At 48.9% G+C, this 21,070-nt stretch overlaps 1 protein-coding gene across 1 annotated transcript; it reads left to right on the top strand.

Annotated features, from left to right (window-relative positions):
- Window positions 1-1,977: 1,977 nt before the first annotated feature.
- Window positions 1,978-18,668, top strand: SRMS (src-related kinase lacking C-terminal regulatory tyrosine and N-terminal myristylation sites). The gene is made up of 8 exons (XM_039499529.1): window positions 1,978-2,612; window positions 9,672-9,793; window positions 11,097-11,263; window positions 12,871-13,012; window positions 14,002-14,160; window positions 15,734-15,915; window positions 16,473-16,629; window positions 17,501-18,668. Exons 1-8 carry the CDS (start codon window positions 2,257-2,259, stop codon window positions 17,692-17,694), a joined length of 1,479 nt encoding a protein of 492 aa, XP_039355463.1. The 5' UTR covers window positions 1,978-2,256; the 3' UTR covers window positions 17,695-18,668.
- The last annotated feature ends 2,402 nt before the right edge of the window (window positions 18,669-21,070 follow it).

The following is a 21,070-nucleotide window of genomic DNA, read 5'->3' as shown; positions in this document are numbered from 1 at the left end:
ATCCTGAGGAGAGCCGATAGTGCTCTACTCCAACCCCATCCCAGGTCACTCGGGAACCCGGTGGCCCCACTCTGAGCAGCCCTGTGGACTCTGGAACAACAGTCCATAGATTCCAAGGCCAGAAGGCACCATTGTGATCAATGTAGAAGACAGGCCAGAGACCTGCCCCAAAGCAATTCCCAGAGCAGATTTTAGAAAAACGTCCAAGCGAGCACTTGGCGCGCGCGTGTGTGTGTGTGTGTGTGTGTGTGTGTGTGGCTGGTCCTATGAGCCATACCCTCAGCTGCTGTAAATCCTCATAGCTCCACTGCCTGAGGAGCTAACCCTATGCCTTTTGCCCCTCACGTTTGCTACGTCAGCGAGTGGGCGGGGGATTTACTGCATCAGGGAATGGAGGATTGGCTACCTAAGGGGTGTGAAGTTTAAGGAATGTAACTTTATAATGTATCCAGGTGAGCAGACGGCTCTTATGACCACAGTATCTAAAGGCTCCTGTGAGTTAAAAGATGCAAAACCATGACAAATGCAATTCCTAGAGCCAAACTCAAATGAAAAGAAAAATTGAGATCCAGATAAGAGAGGTTTTCAGCTAAATTTATAACGGTCTGAATTTTGCTACTGAAGTGGCCTTAAGTTGACCACTTAAGTGATCTAGCTTTGCCACTTCACTGAAAATTGCAACTTCAGCTGTCCGGATTCACCACTTAGGCGCTGTGGTCCTCTTAAGTAGAACTCTTAAGTAGCTGAGACCACTTAAATGGCATAATTATTCACTAAACCTCCATTCAAACCATTATAATAGATCTCTTCCTCTCTCTCTTTTTTTAAACCACTTCTTTCAAACAAACAGTTTGCATCCTGAAAATGAACCAGAGTCAGCAATGGAATTCCAGACAATTATAACTAGTTTTCAATTCAATTTTTATTTTTTATAATTTCTATGGATAATTTCGATGTTTATTTTTAAACAATTTTCTGATTTTTATCAATTTAAATTTTCACAGTTGTGGGAAATTATGGAAGGACAGACAAATTATTTAATTGACAGTAGACCTTGAGATTCAAAAAGTTACAGCTTTATAACCGTTCAAACACAAGATTAACATCACACATCAAAATATACAAAGTAAATATCTTTAAATCAAGCTCTAAGTTCTCAAGCAGTGTTTTTCTTACTTTGCCTAGCAGTGAATTTCAGTCATCGGTGGAAATACTCGTGTGCTGGTTTGTGTGTGTTCGGTGAAATTGACATCTACCAGCACTGACTAGTCCAATCCCTCCCACCCTCACTATGGCAGCCGAGGAAAAATAAGAGGCACAAGAGCTAGAGTTCAGGGAGAGCAGATCACCTGGTGAGAGATGCAAATCTCGCTAACATGGAAACTCCATGCAAACTTCAGACCATTTCAACTGGGATTTTTCACATTACATAGCAAACCTGAGGCCACATAAACGGGAAACTCCAGACAAGAAATGCAATAAACCTCTCCCTTTTATTCAACAGTCTGTTTTATACAGATTGCATCCACTAAAGAGCTCCAGTTTAAAAAAAAAAAAGCAAGGCTGTTGCAATGGAGGGGGAGTTAGAGTGATCCAGACAGGTAGAGCCGGATGTCAGAACCTGCCCAGGAGGAGGCTGTACCTGGCAAGCAAAAAAATATTTGAGGCAAAAATCCAGACCACTCCAGCTGAAAACCTCCCCCTCTTACATTCTCTCACTTGCTGTCTCTGTAACTCGTTTTTTTTAACTCTAGCACATTTGAGGAGATAATTTATATGAAAGATCCTGCACAAAGTAGAGGGAAATTATTATTTAACTGAGATGTACCACTTGTACGTCCGAGTCCCTTCTACCTACCGGTAACTGGTAAGTACCAGAACGTATTTTTGGTTAAGTTCTAGTTCAAAAGACTCCCTTCATTCTTCAAGTGTAAACAGAGTTGACTAATAAAGCACACTCCAGCTGTGATTGTCAGGCCAGATGAGTGTGCAGGTCTGAGCCTATGGCTCCAGCCCGCAACGAGTTACACCTGATCTTCTAGTTTCACTTTCAGAAGTAGGAAGTTCTCAGTTAAAGGCAGCACAGGCAGTACTTCCAGCACTGAGCTAGCATCACACGCCCCTGAGCGTTGATTCGAACAGATGATGTGCAGGGCTCGGGACTGAAGACATGGGCCTGAAAGTCCCTGCTCTGCGGTGGAGAAATTCTGTGGCATAGCAGCCCCACGCTTGGACACAGCTTTGTTTGGAACAGGGATGGAACAACATGTCAGGAAGCCCTTGGCCTTCCTGACCTCCTTCTGGAACAAACTCTGGCCAAACACCGTCTCTGCCGACAGGCCCTCGCAGGGGCATTTTGATCCTGATCCTGTCGCCCTGCGGCCAGACCTAGAGCCGGATCCTGTCCTCCCCAGCTCCTCTCTCTTTAGTGCGCTGTATGATTTCAGAGCCAGGAGTGCAGAGGAGCTGAGCGTCAGCCGAGGAGACAAACTCTGCGTCCTCAAAGAAGAGGGGGAATATGTCTTAGCCAGGCGGCTTAAGGGGGAACCAGCGCTGGGCTACATCCCTGCTAATTACGTGGCAAGGATCAACGAGGAAACCTCCCACCAGCCGTAAGTATCTGAATCCCAGCTCTTCACTGTGGCTTGTGTGGGGATAATCTCTTGTAAGTGGAGCACAAAGCGGGGGGAGCTACTGCAAGCTGGATCTTACGGCACCAGTGCTCTATATTGGTCTAAGGCCCTGCAGAACTGGGCACCGAGAGCTCCCCTCCCAGCTAGGGACAAAGGCCAAAGGCCGGGCCTGCTGCCTCTACGCTGAGGCTGTTCCCGGTCAGCTCGAATGGTAGCATTGTCTTGTGTGTCTTTTCTTTGTCATTTGCATTTGGTGTTGTCGGCAGTCGGCACACCGCAATGATTGGGCTGGGGGTGCACCCGGTGCATCGCACGGTTCTGGGCCAGGGCACAGAGATGTCTGAGCTGTTTGCTCTGTTTTGTAGAGCAGCTCCCACAACGGGGTCCTGCTCCAAGCCGGGGGCTCCCAGGCGCTCCAGTAAATACAAGTAATTATGATCCCTGGCAGGTGGCAGCCAATGGCCTGCTCCACTCACAGGTCCTGTACGGGTGTTGCTGTTTCAGTTAGGGTGTGATTATTTTTTTTAACTGAAATAGTGATGGTGGTAAAACCCCCTGCCTGGACACGCAGATACCGGTCTGAAGGGGTCTTGTCCCAGGTATCGCTATTCCCCTTCCTGTTGGAGAAGACACTGTCCCAGGATACATCACCTTTCGAGGGGTAGAGCTGCCCTTTAGATGAGGGGGCTTAGACCGGGTTGATGAAAGCAATGCCACGTGTGTGTGTGTAGCCAAGGCTTTTAATCCCTCTGTGTGCTGCATCAGTCCCCAAAACCGCTGCTCGTCCTCTTCTCCCAGACTGGGGGGAGCAGGCCGAGGGGGCTGTGGCAAGCGTGAGCCCCCCTCTGCCATGCTGAACCCCCGAGCCCCACCAGACAAAACCCCTGTTTCGGCACAGTCATGGGCCAGTCGAGTTCTCCAGCTCAGGGGCTGGCACAAGGGGCTCCAGCAGCGGCAGTCTACTCCTGCACCCCGCTCCCCCCACAACAACTCCCCTTCGATACCTTCACAGCAGCTGGTTTTAAATTTAGAACATTAACCTCTTCCTGCCCAGTGGGCGAGTGAGTTTACTAGCCTATAAGGCAGCGTTTCTTTCCCCACTCACAATAATCCAGTTCCAACATGCTTTGTGAAGCACACCTGAGACACTTCCGTTCTCCCAGTATCAGGCCCGTGAGTCACTCAGTATCATTAGCATATTACACACATGCTGGAAGAAAGCATTGTGAAAACTCCTAGTGAACTCCCAGTAAAAGTTTCTCCTCTGGTCTTTCAAGTCTATTCAGGTGGCATCTGAGCTCTTACTTATCTTCCTGAACAGGGACTCAAAGGGGTGGAGGATGGAATGGGGATGACAGCATCCAGTACACACCACAGTCAGTTTTCAAAGTGAAATCACTTTGCATTTTAAAATAAATAGGTTTCCATTTCATTTCTCCATCTCACTGAGATCAAATGGACAGGACGCCGACAAACACATGGTTGTGTAGTACAGCCAGAGTATATGTTTTTCAGCACCGATAAAATAGTTTGACTTAATCAAGCTACGGGTAGGGCTGAGCAAGCAGTTTGGGGGCTGAACTGAGAAATACAAGGAAAAATTGATTTTTTGGGAGGATTTTTATCAAAATAAAAAAAAATTGCAGGGTGGAGGGATCAACATTTTCTAAACAATTTGCCATTTGTTAATTTTTTCCCCCCAATTTTTTTCCAGCCCAAACTGTTCACCAGATTCAATCTGAATTCACAGGTAGGGTTGGTCACCGCAAAACTGCATTTTTCAGTTAATTTAGTAATTGCCAAAAAATAAAAATTCCCCCAACTCTCCACACAACCCCCTGCAAGCCCTAGTATCAGTGACAGGGTGGGCATTGTACTAGTAGTCACCAGTGTATACCCGTGCCTGTCATATGCCAGGGGTATGACACTTGTGTAGTCCTGACCCTCAGCCACTGATTGGGGCTGGGTCAGTCTCTTCCCAGCACACCTGTGTTTCACACCTGTATTACAGGTGGCACAGGGGGTAAAGGAAACCCGCCTTTTCTTGCTGGTGGTATCAAACCACAGTTTCGATCCGGAGTGACAATGTTTGGTGGTAGTGCTCGTGTAGAGCATAAACCCACAGTGCAGTTTAGCTGTTACGATTGGCAACGCACCAGGACAGCAGAAGGCAAGTTCAGGCAAAGCTTCATTGACAAATTCATTCATGGGCCTCATGAATGAGAGTAGCTGCTTTAGAATAATTCCAGGAGAGGAGTGAATGTCACTAGTACGCCTGTGTGGAAGAAATTGATCCTGAACCCGTGGAGTGTTCTTGGCTCCATTGATGCTATCCATTCCTCACCGTCATGTCTCACCAATTCATAGTCCCTTTTAATAATCTACAGCCAGCCATAATCTGTGTGGCAGAGACACATTAGTGGGGCGTACGCACCAGGGTCCCAATTTCTGAAAAGCGGCTTCTGAGTTTGTTACCGAATAGTATCGTGAGTGCAGTTTTGCAGGAGCAAAGAATCTGATCTCACTGAGTCGTCCAACTCGCTGGCTGCACCCACACAGCACCTGGTAAAGTGGGAATTTCAGAAGCAGTAACCTAGCTCGCTGAAATCCAGCAGCAAAACTCACTGGCGCCTCCGTGGCAGAAGCCTTGTGCCGCCGCTGAATGTTTTTTGGGACTCCCACCTACGTATCCAAGTATTTTCAAATACACCTGCAATTGTTTGCACCCCATCACCTGCCCCTAGTTATCTGGGGGCGCAAGATTGATGGCTGAGTTGAGGCCCATATATAGGGCCCTACCAAATTCACAGTCCATTTTGATCAATTTCAGTCATAGGATTTTAAAAATCATAAATGTTATGATCTCAGCTATTTCAATCTGAAATTGCACAGTGTCATAATTGTAGGGGTCCTGACCCAGAAGGGAGTTGTGAGGGGGGGAGGGTTTCAAGGTTATTGGGGGGGTACAGCTACCCTTACTTCTGCGCTGCTGCTGGCAGTAGCGCTGCCTTCAGAGCTGGGCACCTGGCTACTAGCCGCTGCTCTCTGGCCTCCCAGCTCTGAAGGCAGCACAGAAGTAAGGGAGGCAATACCACGACTCCTCTAAAATAACCTTGTGACCCCCCTGCAACTCCCTTTTGGGTCAGGACCCCCAATTTGAGCAATGCTGGTCTCCCCTGTGAAACCTGTAAGTGCACAAAAGACTAGATTTCGTGGTGGGAGACCAGATTTCACGGTCTGTGACGTGTTTTTCATGGCCATGAATTTAGTAGGGCCCTACCCATACGCCAGTCAAGGCCAAAGAGTCTTTTCAAATTCAGTCACTGTATTTTCAGGAACGGCAGCGATGCATTGCTAGGCACAGGGCAGTAGCTTCTTGCTGCCCTCGCCTGTGGGCCGGTCCCCCTTGTGCGAGGGGGTGTCCCTGCACGCAGGCATGACGCAGTCCCTCTCTGCAGCTTGCAAGCTAACTACAGGCGAAAGATAAATTGTGGGAGGGAAAACTGAAGGGAAGCGACTAGCCCAACCGGTAGAGCCAGGAATTGGGCCCGGGCTAGTGCCCCAGCTCGTTGCCCACATCGCCTGCTATTTTGGAAAATAAAAGTCAGAGGCTTATCCAGAGGGGTGGGTCTGTGGAACGGAAACACCGAGCTGGCTGTAAGGGCAACTGTAGACAAACCGGGTTCCGTCCCAGCCGGGAGGTCCCCAGGATTCCCCCGGCTGGCTGGAACGCTGAGGGCACGACTGCGGCCCGAGGGGGAGAGGGAGCCTTTCTCCCAGGTGTACCACAGCGGCTGGAAGGCCAGGGTCTGCGGCCGAGCTGCCTGCTCACAGCCGGGTGTGCACTTCGCTCCTCCCATGCAGCCGGGCAGTGGTTGTCTTCGCCTGCGGCCTGCCAGTGATGCTGTGAGTCTGCCCCCATCGCAGGCGGGGGTCTTGATGGCTCTGCCTGGCCCCGGGCCTGGCAACCGAGATTCATTTTTCGTCGATGGGGGTGAACGTGCACTTGCAGCTTCCCCCGAACCTTCACGCTAGGTGGAGAGACGGGCGGGGGGACGGTGCTAACAGCCTGGGAGGAAGCAGCTAGCCGGGGTTTATTGCAAGTGAGCCTGTTGCTGGGGCGCGAGACCAAGAGCCTGTCAGCTCCACACCCCATCAGCACTTGTGGCTGAGGCAAATACTCCCTTTCCTGCTCCCTTCTGTGCAGATGCACCAACCCCGGGCCCCAGGACAGGCCCAACCTGTCTTCCCCCCTGCCCCTCCCAGCAAGAACAAACAAGCGAGGTACACACACAGAACAGGACATGCCAGCTGTGCCTTGGGCCGAGTATATGACACTGCTGGATGGATCAAGTCACTGGTAAATGCAGGCTATGGGGCGCCATTCACCCAGCACCCTTTGGGAGCCTCTCCCGGTGCATGCGTGGGGTGTGCGGGGAGACTAACAGACCCTTTGACTGCTCATCCTTTGTAACAAACACCAATGCAGCTTTCTGCAGCAATGGCCCTGGCATCTGCCTTTATGCATGTAGTGGCTGGGAAGCGATGACCTCAGACCCTTTCCCAGGTGATTTTTAAATAGATTTGCACAAATGATAGGACTAGAGGAGTTGGAGAGGGAGGACAGAGCCGGATCCACTTGCATCCAACAGAATTCCGCACCAGCAGGATTTTAGGAGCAGTGCAGTTTAGGTTAGTACTTGTATTGTAAGCTTCTTGGGGGCAGGGACCGTCTCTTTCTGGGTTTGTACAGCCCCTAGCACAGTGGAGTCCTGCTTCACAACTAGGGTTCCTAGGCGCTATGATCATACAAATAAATAATGTAATAATCAGAAGAGTGGTGAGAAGAGACATAATAGTGTCCCTGGCCCCCTGCACCTTTACACACATGCAGTGGCCACGTATACATTTGAGCATACAAATTCTAGTACCCAGGCGTGTTAAGATGGGATAGGCCTGATCGGAGACAAGGCTGGTTCTGGGCAGGGACTGGTGTGGTGGTTAGTGAGCCCCAATAGCACATTTTGCACAGCTCTGCCCAGAGCTCCTCACACCTGACCTGCAGCCCTGCCTTGCTACTCCAATCTTAGACCTCCTTTGGTCAGACAGCATTTTGCCCAGCGCGGGGTAGTTTTGTGACAGGGCAAATAGAAGAAAGGCCACCAGCACATTTTTACTTGTGACCTAATCCATATTTGAACCTGGATTTTCTAGAACCGAAGGGCAAATAAGTGCCTTGTTTTAAGTGCTACCAAACCCTTCTCATTCTTCCTGCTTCCTTAACTGCTGAATTAAGATCAACATGGCCGGTGTCTTTGGAGTTAAGGCAACATGCCCTTGGTTCTAAAGATCTGCTTTTATCTGGGGCAAAGTGCTGGGCTTTCCTGTACTCTCCTCTGGAGTCCAAAGAATGAAGGAAATAGTCTGACATTAACAAACTGGGATACCAGATAACAAAAGGCCTGGGTGAAACAGCTAATCAGTCAACAGCCTCTGAGCCCAAAGGTTAGCAATGACATCAGAAGGTGCGATTGTTTACGGGTGCTCCTGTCTCTGCACTGTAAATCAGCTGTTCTGCTGCTCATTAGGCAGTTGCACAAACACAAATAGTGATAACCACAGGTACTATCGGCTGGAACTCAAGAACCAGCATCTCTGCTATTCCAGCTCGGTGGGGACATGGTAGGGGGATGGACATCTGGCATCCTGATCTTCTGTCCTGCCCTGCCACTGCGGGTTTCTGGCCACCCCCCAGCACTGGGACTGAGGTTTCTGCTCCCTTTGTGCCACAGGAGACAGTTCAAAGACGCTGCAGAGGGCAGGGAATGAATGTAACATGGTTCATACCCAAGGGGAAGGAAGCTGTGTGGGAGACATCAGAAAACAGCGTGTGTGTCTGATGTGACTAGTCCAGGGAGCGACATTCTACATTAAGGAACAGAAATCAACATCAAAGGGCAGCGCCTTCAGTCCTGGGGCGCATGCCCCCGCAGTGGGTGTGGGTGAAGCTAGCAAACTGTGCTGCTGGCTTGTACATGTGCAGCCCCAATATACATTACTGAACTGAAATCCACATCAAAGGGCAACTCCTTGCATACTGGTGAGCACGGGAAACTAGCAAACCTTTTCTCGGGCGTTTGCCTGGGCATCCCTGGCACCAGGTGTTCGGTGGGCTAAGCAGGGCTGGGTTACAGATGACGAAGCCTTTTCAAAACAAAGGAAATGATTGGTTGGACTCTGCATCCAGCCCCACGTCCTGGCTCACATGAGCAAACACGGTTATGCACCAATAGAACCCACTAAACGCCATTCCTAAGAAATGCCAGATCATACAACTTCAGCAACACCCAAGCAAGTGAGAAATATGCAAATTAAACCTGCCGGCAGGTGGGGGATAGTTGCTTTCCCCTCTTCACATACAGGGGGCGCTGGAGACCTGCAGGTCTCCTAGTGCCTGGGCTGATAGGTGCAAACGCTGATCTGTGCCTGTGCATTACCCCAGCCCATGCAGGTTGTTCCTGCTGCAGCAGGTAGCTCTTTTTCTAGGAAAAGGCACATTTCTCTCTTGTGCACCCGGGGCACTGGCCAACCCATTTTTACTTGCTAGTTATCGGGGAGGCTGGAGGTTTTTTTCACCAAGTCTTTTTTTTTTTTTTACCTGCCTTAGGAGGTTTTACTGGTGCCCATCACTCCCATATCACGCCACCTGTTGCATAAAACAGAGTCGTGCCTGTGAGCCCACCTGGGACAGATTCTCAGCTGGCATCGATCAGCATAGCTCTGTTGAAGTCAGTGCAGTGCTGCTGATTGACCCCAGCTGAGGACCTGACCCTCTGTCACTTATCCCCTGGCGCATGCTATGGCTAAACGTAGCCAGCCGCACGGTGCAGAGCCCAGCACAGTCAACACTGCCCATTTAGAGGCATTATTGGACTTTATTCTGACTCGCCTCGTCTCAATGCCTCTCGGGGCCCGGGAGCAGCGAGGGTCTGTCCTGGGGGCTCTGCCGCTCTGATCGGCCATTTGTCTTTCTTGCAGCTGGTACTTCAGAGGAGTCAGTCGAAACGAGGCCCAGCAGCTCCTTCTTTCTCCACCCAATCAACATGGCTCCTTCCTCATCCGCGACAGTGAGAGTAGCCGGGGGGAGTATTCTCTGTCAGGTAACCCCGAGCACTCCGTGGCGTCCAGCCCTGCTGCTCTGCAGCTGTCTCTGGTTCATTTCTGCCTTCGTGCCACAAATGGGGCTCAGCGCTGCCCAGGAGCAGCTGTTGGGGTGGGGAAGGGAAGATGGTTGTGAGCTACCTTGCCACCTACCTCCATCCTGGGGCTGGCCAGAGGCCAAACTGATCCCTGGCACAATTTAGAGCAGCCCCAAGGCACTTCTTGGCAGGGTCAGTTTTACGTTCTCTCTTGGTCGCCCTTCCCTGGGCTGTGCCAGGCCCTGCTATAGATTCGGTAAGATGAGGGGAAAGGGAAGCGATCAGCATGTACCACGTGCAAGTGGGAGAAGCCCCTGGGCAAAGGAACATTCTGCCTGAGGACCCGGGCTCACCAACATGCAGGAAAGAGCAGGGATGTGTTTAAAGCGGTTTATAGCATCCTGTTAAGATGGATTCATTTCAGCTCTGAAAAGGGACAGAAAGCCACTCCAATGGCCACTGCGTGCCCAGCGTATCTATGCAAATATTGATCGCTGATTTCCTTCATTGTGGGGAAGGAAAGTACAGTGCTCTCATTCAGGCATATGAAAGCCATAAACAATTTACAGCTTCATAAAATGGCTTCATAGTCCTTAGCCACAGGGTTTATTTCCAGTGGCTTGTTCTATTGTTCCGCAGATTATATAAAAAGAGAAATTCCAGCTTTAAGCTATCGGGGCCTGATTCAGATCTCATTTACAGTGATGTAAATTCATAGATTTTAACACCAGAAGAGCCCATTTTAATCACTTAGTCTTTAGTCTGACCTTTGGCATGACACAAGATAAAGACCCTCACCCAATAATTTCTGCATCACGCCCATAAACTCTGTTTGCAAATTAGCATACTGTGATATTCAGTCTTGACTTAGACTTCAAGTGATTGGAGATTGCATCATGTCCCTGGGTAAATTGTTACAATGGTTAATTACCCTCACTGTTAAAAATTTACCTCTCCAGTCTGAATTTGTCCAGCGTTACCTATCAACCATTGGCCTTGGTCTGCTAGATAAAGAGCTGTCTACTATCTCATCTCTGCTGTCTGTTAGTATTTAGAGACCATTTATAGACCAAGTCATCTGTTAACAACCTCTTGGATAAACTATCTCGATAGAGCTTAGTTAGTGTGGAAGTCAGTGTTGTTACATTGGTGTAAATGGGAGCAGAACTGAGGCCAGAACCAGCAACGCTCAAGGGAGGGGACTAGTGCTGGTTGCATGGGTGACTGAACTGTTTCAATTTCTCCTTTGTTTTTTCCCTCGCAGTCCGTAATCATGCTAAAGTCAGTCATTTCCGGATCTGCAAGGGGCCCGACGGAGGGCTGTACATACAGAAGGGATGCCCTTTTCCCAACCTGGATGAGCTGCTCACCTATTACACAGTACATTGGAAAGTTGTACAGAGCCCCTTGTTACAACCCTGCATCCCTAAGGTCTGTGTACACAACACTAGTGTCAGCTAGTTTCTTTCACTCTTACCCTCATCTTAACCCTGATGCTCACCATTTAGTTGCTGGCCTGGGCTGTTCTCTTTCTTCATTATTTCATTTTAGTCTTGTGATTTAGGGTACGTCTACACTACCCACCGGATCGGCGGGTAGCAATCGATTTATCGGGGATCGATATATCGTGTCTCATCTAGATGCGATATATCAATCCCCGAACGCACTCCCATCGACTCCGGAACTCCTCCAGGGTGAGTGGCAGTAGCGGAGTCGACGGGGGAGCCGCGGCCGTCAATCCTGCGCTGTGAAGGCGGGAGGGAAGTCGAAATATGATATGTCGACGTCAGCTACGCTATTCCTGTAGCTGAAGTTGCGTATCTTACATCGACCTCACCCCATACTGTAGACCAGGCGTTATTCTGTGGTTGTGCTGGGGTAGGAAGCAGGTGATTTGCTGGGGGACATGCTGCCATTAGAACAGAGGCATTCTGAAGGACCACGCAGGCAGTTTCCTATAGAACTGCTTGCATTTTTTATTTTATTTTTTGGTCAAAACTTTTTTTTTTTTTGGCACCAAAACAAAAATTAATCAGAAAACCGTAAAAATTCTCCAGTGGGAGAAATGGGGCCAGAATGAAAAAAATTCTGCCTTCATTCTGTCAAAAAAAAAAATCAGTGAAAAAATGTTGAAAATGAAAATGTTTTATTCAGCATTTTTTCACAGAAATGTGTTCATAATTTTTTGAGCAGCTCAATTTTTGACGCTTTATTAAATGAAAAGTTTGTGTCCTTTAATATAGCTGCCCTCTTATCCGTCCATCAGCCTCTTTGCTTTCAGGCTCTGCTGTTAATTATAAGGTTAAGGAGTCTCTCTTGTTCTGGGGCTTTTATCTGGTTTCCCTTTCTTCAAGTTGAATTGCACGGGGCTTTCTCAAATGCTTACTCATACTCAAGGCCAGCTTTAAGGTCATTGGTTCGAGTTCAGAGTGAAAAAGAATTTGAAATGTAGGAATTTTCCCTGGAACAGAAACTCCAAGTTTCAACCAGCTCTACTGAGAAATTTAATTTGCAGGGAACAGAGACCAATTTCCTATATCTTCACTGAGCACCCTCTTAACATACAAATTAATATTAATGGTGCAGGTGGAATGGTCTCTCCCAGGGATCTGAGTGGTTGCTGCCTGCTACATACCCCTTCCAGCAGCTTCTCTGCCTTCACGCTTCCTGCGAGACCTAACTGCCTCCTGAGAGAGACCAGAGCCCTCAGTATCCCTTGCGGCTTTGTAGTTCCTGGTCCTAAAATGGTGACAGATTCCTGCAGTCTCAAAGTTCTGTTCTCATGGGCATCTCTGGCTCCCAAATGTACCCAGTGCTCCAAAGGCAGCAGCCACTGCAAAGGATTCTGGGACACATCTGAGGGTCAGAAGTGCACACGGAGAATCAGGATGAAGAGGTGCTGTTTGGGACTGGCCTGGATGCTGACTTCGGTTGCTTTCTCAGCCTATGCCCAAGTCTGCCCTGGCTCATAAAGCTGCCTCTACCTGACGGCACAGGCCTGAAATGAAATGGTCTATGTGTCTATACATTTAATACAGACCCCTCCGGTGAGAGATGCATGGGAACGGCCCCGTTCAGAATTCATCCTCGGGAGGAAACTGGGGGAAGGATACTTCGGAGAGGTGTGGGAAGGATTGTGGAAGAACATGGTGCCAGTTGCCATCAAAATCATAAAACAAGGTGCGTGGACATGAAGGCAGGGAACATTAACCATGCGCCATCTCGTCTCTTTCACTCACTGCCATGAAAGATCTCTCCAGTCTGTTTCATTTCCCCCTTGATCACCCAACCTCTCATGTAAACAATCAGACTGAATAAACTAACTGTATATAGGACCTCCTGCCTGGTATAGTCAGGCAACCCTAATTTATCAGGCTACTTGCCTGTAACACATCTTCACACACCCATTTGAAAATCCGGTCTGATCTACGCTGAGGCCTTTACAACATGGCTCCTCTCCCACCCAGTCCCTCATCACTCTGGAGGCTTCATGGTAAGACACTGCACTGTTGTGTGGAACAGGGGCTCTCAACCTTTCCAGACGACTGTCCCCCTTTCAGGAGTCTGATTTGTCTTGTGTACACTTAAGTTTCACCTCACTTAACAACTCCTTGCTTACAAAATCAGACATAGAAACACAGAAGTGTCACAGCTCACTAGTACTGAACAATTGCCGACTTCTCATTTTTACCAGATAATTATCAAATAAACCAATTGGAATATAAACATGGTGCTTACATTTCAGTGTGTCGTATATAGAGCAGTACAAACAACTCATTGTCTGTATGGAATTTTAGTTCGTACAGACTTCGCTAGTGCTGTTTATGTAGCCTCTTGTAAAACTAGGCAAATATCTAGATGTGTTGATGTGCCCCCTGGGAGATCTCTGCGTCCCCCCCAGGGGTAGGCTTACCCCAGGTTGAGAACCACTAGTGTGGAAGTCCCTGCTGCACTCAGCCAGCTACCTGAAAATGGCATCTCAAGCCTAACGAGAACAACCTCAATAAATGTTACTATTAATGAGCTGTGAGGGAATGGGGTGCGTGAGTGCCGAGGGGTGGGGCTGGGGCTGGAAAGCTCCCGCAGTCACGTGGAGAAAGCCAAGATATGAATGGTAGGATGAACTTAGCAAGAAACTTACCCCAGCAATGTCTCGGCTTCCTCCGCAGCTGACATGAAGGCGGAAGATTTCACCAAAGAGATTCAGAATCTGAAGCGGCTGAAGCACGAGAGGTTGATCCAGCTCCATGCCGTCTGCTCTGTGGGCGAGCCCCTGTACATCGTCACCGAGCTCATGAGGAAAGGCAATCTGCAGAGCTTCCTCAGCAGTCAGTACCGCCCTGCCCTTACTGCCTAGCGCCGCCTGGGGAGCCACCCGGGTGGCACTGCCGCTCTTGGTACTCGAGTATCCCGGCACTCGAGAGCACCTCGAAGGGTCTGCAAGGCCCAGCCGGGTGCCTCTGCCTTGCCCAAATTAAAACGGCAACAACGCACTAATGTCAAAAGAGGCAGCCCGCCAAGCTCTGCGCTCACTTACACTGGGGCGAAGGCAGGACAGCTCCACCCCAATCGATGGAGCAATTCCATGCTTGCCCCAGTATAAGGGAAAGCAGAATTTGGCCCTGGGTACATTCTAATTCACTCTACATGGGCCAGGGACAATTCGCCATTTTAAATTTTAAACCTGTTCTAGAAGCCTTCGCCCCTACCACCGGTAACCACGCAACAGGCCTCGTTGCAGAAAAGCTTCAGTTGTCCTGAGCACCCAGATCTGAATGTAAGGCCTGGTCTTCGCACTGTTTTTGGCACTGGTATAACTCACTCGGTTGGGGGTGATTGTTTTACTGAAATAGATATACCAGAATAATACCTCATGTGGGTTATAGCAGTATAAAGCTGTCTTATTCCAGTACCGTTTATTCCCCCTTTATGGAGGGTGGTACTGCTCAGCCTATACCAGTGTAGTGAAAGCGGCACAACTTGTGTATGTCGACAAGGCATAGGCTTCTTCAAAGCTCCTGCAGGTTTGACCTCCTGCCGTCGCTTGACGCCTCTCTAAGAAGAGCTGCTGTGGTGTGTTGAGACATTTGCGCAATCCGAATGGCATGCAGCTTTGTTGTTCACCCACTCCAAAGGCGGTTGTTTCACCGGGGGACTGGGAGAGGGAGTTTTCAGCTCCCCAGCCTGCTCGGCCACAACCTCTGTTGGAAGCGAATTGCCAAAATTTGCGCATCTGAAACTGATAAAAGGGCAAGTCTCCTGTCGCCATCTTGATGAGTCAGCCCTGAAACTGCCCGAAGAGCATGCCTGTGGTGTTATTTCTCTCGTTCTTTTCTTTCACTCCCCCAACCAGGAAATAGTCGTTAGGGACACAAGTCACACAGCCCCCAGCTGGGGCCTGTTCTTTCCTAGGTAACGTCCTCCATTGACTAATGGGACCTCCTTTGGGGCTATGGGTCCAGCAGGGCTCATTATCCAAGGAGCAGCGACTCCCAAGGAGGATGGGTTCTGAAACACAACTCCCAGCCAAGAGTTAGACTCTGTGGCTCTTACTCCTAACAGTGAACTACTTATGAGGAGCATCTTCCTCACTGCAACAGAGGCCACAGGGGTCCAGTGCCTGCCAAGCTCTGAAACATGCGCTTAACTTTACAGACGTGGAAGTCAAGGGGAACCTGCACATGCTCAAAGTTAAGCATATGAGTGAGTGCTTTGCAGAGGTGGTGGCAGAACAACGAAGGCTACACACATTCATAACACGAGTGTTTATTTTGTCAGTTCCTAGAGCTGGGTCTCTTTCCCAACAAGGATGTACTGATTCCATAATGTGCTCTGTGAGGGTTTTAATGGATCAGCCTAAAACAGAAAGTGATTTTGGTCCTTCGATCACTGGTTTAACAGGTCTGGAAGGGAGGGCTCTGAGCACGCTCCACCTGATCAGCATTGCTTGCCAGGTCGCCGATGGGATGACGTACCTTGAAGAACAGCACATCGTTCACAGGGACTTGGCCGCTAGGAACATCCTTGTGGGAGACAACCTCACCTGCAAAATCGCTGATTTTGGACTCGCCAGGCTCCTCAAGGTCAGTCTGCCAAGGGACTCCCAGTTTCAAAGCCGCCATTCACACTGGAACCTGCTAGCCCCACCCTTGAGGCTTCTACAAGGTGGCACCATCCTACCAGCTGGTTAAACCTAGAGACAGCGGATTAACTGGCTCGGGGGTTGGGTTTGAATGCCACAGAACAGACAGCTCCACCTCTCCCCAAACAGTGACTCTCCTACCTCCGCTCAGTCCCTGCCTGCCTAGAGGATGAGAAACTAGCGCCCGGGATCCAGCCTTGGCTGACCGGGGTTGACAATACCCAGAGCGACCAGACCGAGGGACTGAATCGTGGTGTCTAGTTGCGTCGCGTGTGGCAGGACACAATTGGATACGTGCTCTGCTCAGCTGTCCCGGGTCTCTGCCAAATCCGCGTCAGCCCTGAAACCAGTGCACTGTTGGAGAGAGAGAGCTGTGGGGCTAGTAGGGGTTACTTGAGAGAGCAGTTTAGGCCTCTCCTGCCCCCGAGCCTTTGAGAGGGGGGATATTGTGTTTGTTATTTTCCCTTTGCTCATGGCCTATCTCCTGCCGCTTTTTAGGACGATATTTATTCCACCAGCGGCAGCACCAAAATCCCAGTGAAGTGGACGGCCCCAGAAGTAGCAAACTACCGCACCTACTCGCTGAAGTCCGATGTTTGGTCCTATGGGATCCTGCTCTATGAAGTCTTCACGTACGGGCAGACCCCGTATGAAGGTATGGTGCCCCCCCTTCCTCCTCCTCTTTGTCCGGCCGTGCTGCCTTCGGGGGATACGGTGCCACGCTCTGTCCCAGAACACCCTTCGCGGTGCGTCTACACAAGAAACGCGCCTGCGGTCGCAACGCTCGGAGCCCAGGTCAACTGACCCGGGCTCGCACTGCGGGGCCAAGCGTAGATATTCGGGCTCAGGCTCTGAAACCTGGCGAGGCGGGAGAGTCTCGCAGCTCCAACCTGAGCCTAGGGTGACCAGACAGCGAGTGTGAAAAATCGGGACAGGAGGTGGGGGGTAATAGGAGCCTGTATAAGAAAAAGACCCAAACCTCAGGACTGTCCCTATAAAATCAGAACATCTGGTCACCTCACCTGAGCCCTAATATCTCCCCAGCTATTTTCAGCCCCCTGGCACAAGCCCTGCCAGCCCAAGTCAATTGCCCCAGACTGAGACTCGGCGCCACGGATTGGTTTGGTTTTTTGCAGTGTAGATGTACCCTCATTGTGCTCCCCTTACACAAGGCTGCTGTCCTCTGGCTCCCCACCTCACCGACACCCAGCAGACCTCCCTGATGAAACGTGCTCCCCTCCCCTGCCCCGCCATCCAGCCTTGCTGCCGGGAAAGGAGGCTTTCAGCACAGTGCGTGGAGCAGCTACTGCACCGCCAGGAGGCAGCCTTGAGAGTTGCTTGACACAGGCTTCACTACACATGGGAGGTGCACTTGAGGAGGGATCGAATGGTGCTGGAGGAGCCGTTCCATACTGGCAGTTGCTCAGCCTGGCTAGACTCCTCACAGCCACCCTGAGCCATTTTGGGGGATAAACTCCACAACGTGATGGTGAATAGGGTCATTGGACTTTCTTGTTTCCTGACAGGAATGACAAACCAAGAAACCATACAGCAAATCAGCATGGGTTACCGCCTCCCCCGGACAAGCACTTGCCCTCCTGAGATCTATGGCGTCATGCTGGAGTGCTGGAAGGCTAACGCTGAGGAGCGGCCCTCCTTTCTCGCTCTGAGAGAGAAACTCTGCTCCATTTACAGACGGGTGCACAATTCACTCTCCTGATGGAAATGGCCTTACACCCCACCCCCATGATTATTTGGGGTTCCATTCCCATGCCCACCAAGTGTAGCAGCACTGCTGGGAGTACCCATGCCATTGGCTACCCGTGCAGGACTCGAGTCCAGCGGGCATTCTTGTGTTGCACATTTCAGATGAAGACACACAAGGCCTTTTCCTTAGGAGGGACAGAAAACCATGCTCCATTTTGGAGAAGTTTAGCCTCCTTGCTATGGTCTGGCTGCTCCCTCCACAAGAGGACTATTCCTTGTAGATGTGGTACAGCAAAGATGTCACCCTGGGTATAAGAAGTTCTTAATCTAAACTGTACGGCAGGGTTTCACAAGCTACCCACTGCGTTGAAAGTGAAGTTTTCTGTTTACTTTGTCTGTGTAAACTACTGATTGCTATGGATTTATTCATGACGTGTGTCTGATTTATTTATTGATCAATGCATGTAAACCCACCCAGTTTTCACAGCATGTGCGGACAATGTAACTCTTCAGTGTACTTGCTAATATCAGTGGCAGGACCGTGTTGTAGTTCACAGCAAGAAAAAGCCGTGTAAATCCCTGCTTCCTCATAGGGGTTTGGAGACATCCAGGCATCCCACATATGAGCAGAATTTGAGTCTCAGAGCTGCCTGGACTTTTCCCTCTATGCCTGGAACTGTCAATTACCACTCCCCCCATTCCCCACAATTTGGGGATTTTATTCCTCTAACCATCATCCTTCCTGCCCCCTCCTGGTGTATATTATTAAGCTCTCATTTGTCTCTCACGTTCCTCATTTAGACTGTAAGCTCTGCAGCAGAGGAACCTGGCTTCTCCGTGTTCCCCAATTGTGAAACAATAAATCATCATCATTAATTCATACTCCAGGGAGAGCCGAGCCTGATCTCCCTGTCTTTTAGCACCACTTAGTGGCTGCCTGAAGTATGACATTCTTTTTATTTGTTAATTGCACATGTTAACTGTACATTTTCTGCCTCTTTAAATACAAGTATTTTAATCAACTTTCTCTGTTTTTCTCATCGAAGTATTGGAGGAGGATCTGTGAAGCTATTGGAAGGTTCTCAACAGAATCTAGGGAGCGTCCTCTTAAAAAATAAAAACACATCAACTATGTGTATATCCATCTCTTACCATACTTCCTATCTTTCTTATGCATCGGGATAGTTTACACTTGTGCCTTTGATAACGATGCTTTAAAAAACTGCCAAACGTCTTGAACTCTCTTTCCCCTTAGACTTGCTCCCCATGGGATCGTACCTACCAATTCCCTGGGTTTGCTAAACTCTGCCGTCTAGAAGTCCATTGTCATTACTCTGCTGTTTTCCCTCCTACCATTCCCTAGAATCAAAAACTCTATCAACTTCATGGTCACTTTCCTCCAAGCCTCAACTTCTCAACCACTTCCCCCCTATTTGTCAGAATCCAGTATAGAACAACCTCTCCCCTAGCTGCTTCCTCCACCTTCTGTAATAAAAAGTTGTCTCCAACGCATTCGAAGAACTTGTTGGATAATCTCCGGCCCTGCTGTATTATTTTCCCAACAGATGTCTGAGTAGCTGAAGTTTCCCATCACCACCAAGTGTTCTGCTTTGGATAATTTTGTTAGTTGTTTTAAAAAAGCCACATTTACTTCTTCTTCCTGGTTGGGTGGTCTATAGTAGACACCTACCATGACATCAACCTTGTTCTAACCCCATTTAGCCTTTCCTATCCATAGCCTTTCGACAGGTCTGCCTCCCATTTCTATCTTGATCTCAGTAGGAAAGATAGTAAGTATGGTACAAGCCCACCATGGCTTAACTAGGAGATCGTCAACGACCTGAAACTCATACAAAAAGTGGAAACCAGGTCAAATTACTCAAGATGAATATAAAAAGACAACAACGCCAGCATGTAGGGACAAAAATTAAAAGGCCAAGGTACACAATACGCTAGGGATATAAAGGGTAACAAGAAAACGTTTTACAAATACATTAGAAGCAGGAGGAGGACTAAGGACAGAATAGGGCCATTACTCAATGAGGAGGAAAAGACAATAACAGAAAATACAGCAACGGCCAAAGTGTTAAGTGCCTTTTTTGTTTGTTTTCACCAAAATAAATTTAGCAGTGATTGGACCACTAACATAGTGAATACGAGTGTAAATGGGGTAGGATCCAAATAGGGAAAGAACATATTAAGAATTACTTAGACGTGTTAGATGTCTTCAAGTGGGCAGGGCCAGACAAAATACATCCTACAAGACTTACAGCACTGGCTGAAGAATCTCTGATCCATTAGTGATGATATCTGAGAACTCATGAAGAGCGGAAGAGGTCCCAGAGGACTGGAAAAGGGCAAATATAGCCCCGATCTATAAAAAGGGGAATAAGGACAGCCTGGGGAATTACAAATCAGTCCGTTTTTAACTTCGGTGCCCAGAAAGATAATGGGAGCAAATCATCAAACACGTTGTAAGCACCTAGAAGATAATAAGGTGATCGTAACAGTCAACATGGATTTGTCGAGAACAAATCATGTCAAACCAACCTAATACCCTTCTTTGGCAGGATAACAAGCCTTGTGAATAGGGGGAAGCAGTGGCTGTGATATACCTCAACTTTAGTAAGGCTTTGGATACTGTCTCTCATGACCATCTCATAAGCAAACCAAGGAAATATAGCCTAGACAAACCTACTATAGGATGGTTGCACAACTGGCTGGAAAATCATACTCAACAAGTCGTTCTCAATGGTTCACAGTCCAGCTGGAAGGCCAAATCAATGGGGGTCCCTCAGGGATTTGTCTGGAGCCTGGTTCTATTCAATATCTTCATAAATGATTTGGATAATGGGATAGAGAATACACTTATAAAATTGGTGGAGAATACCACCCTAGGAGGAGTTGCAAGTGCTTTGCTTTGGAGGCCAAGATTAGAATTAAAAAATGGCTTCCTTTTGCCTCAGTTTCCCCTAATGCTGGACTGTGAACCATTGATCCCTCCTCGTTGAGTATGATTTTCCAGCCAGCTGTGCGCACACCTTATGGTAGGTTTGTCTAGGCTACATGTTGTGAGATCTACAGGTGAAAAACCCTGTATGGACCCCATCCAGCACAGTCAACAAGAAATATTCCATTGACCAATGAGAATTGGATCAGGTCCCATAAGAGGCACAGGGGAGTGGGATCCCATGAAAGTGGGACTGCACATACAGCTGAGTGGCTTTTGTGGAGCAGTTATTACATACGGCAGATAACGATGCAAGGCAAGAGCCTCCTGGCCTCTGTTTTGGGGCACGGGAGAGACATTGACCATAGCTCCTTGCCCCAAAACGGAGGACAGGATATTGCCTTTACACCCCGATGTGTCACATGCAATAACTGCCTTT

The sequence above is a fragment of the Mauremys reevesii genome, linkage group 13 (assembly GCF_016161935.1).
Source record: "Mauremys reevesii isolate NIE-2019 linkage group 13, ASM1616193v1, whole genome shotgun sequence".
NCBI classification, from domain to species: Eukaryota; Metazoa; Chordata; order Testudines; family Geoemydidae; genus Mauremys; species Mauremys reevesii.
The sequence above is the reverse complement of the archived record's forward strand: the minus strand, read 5'-3'. Positions and strand labels throughout refer to the sequence as shown.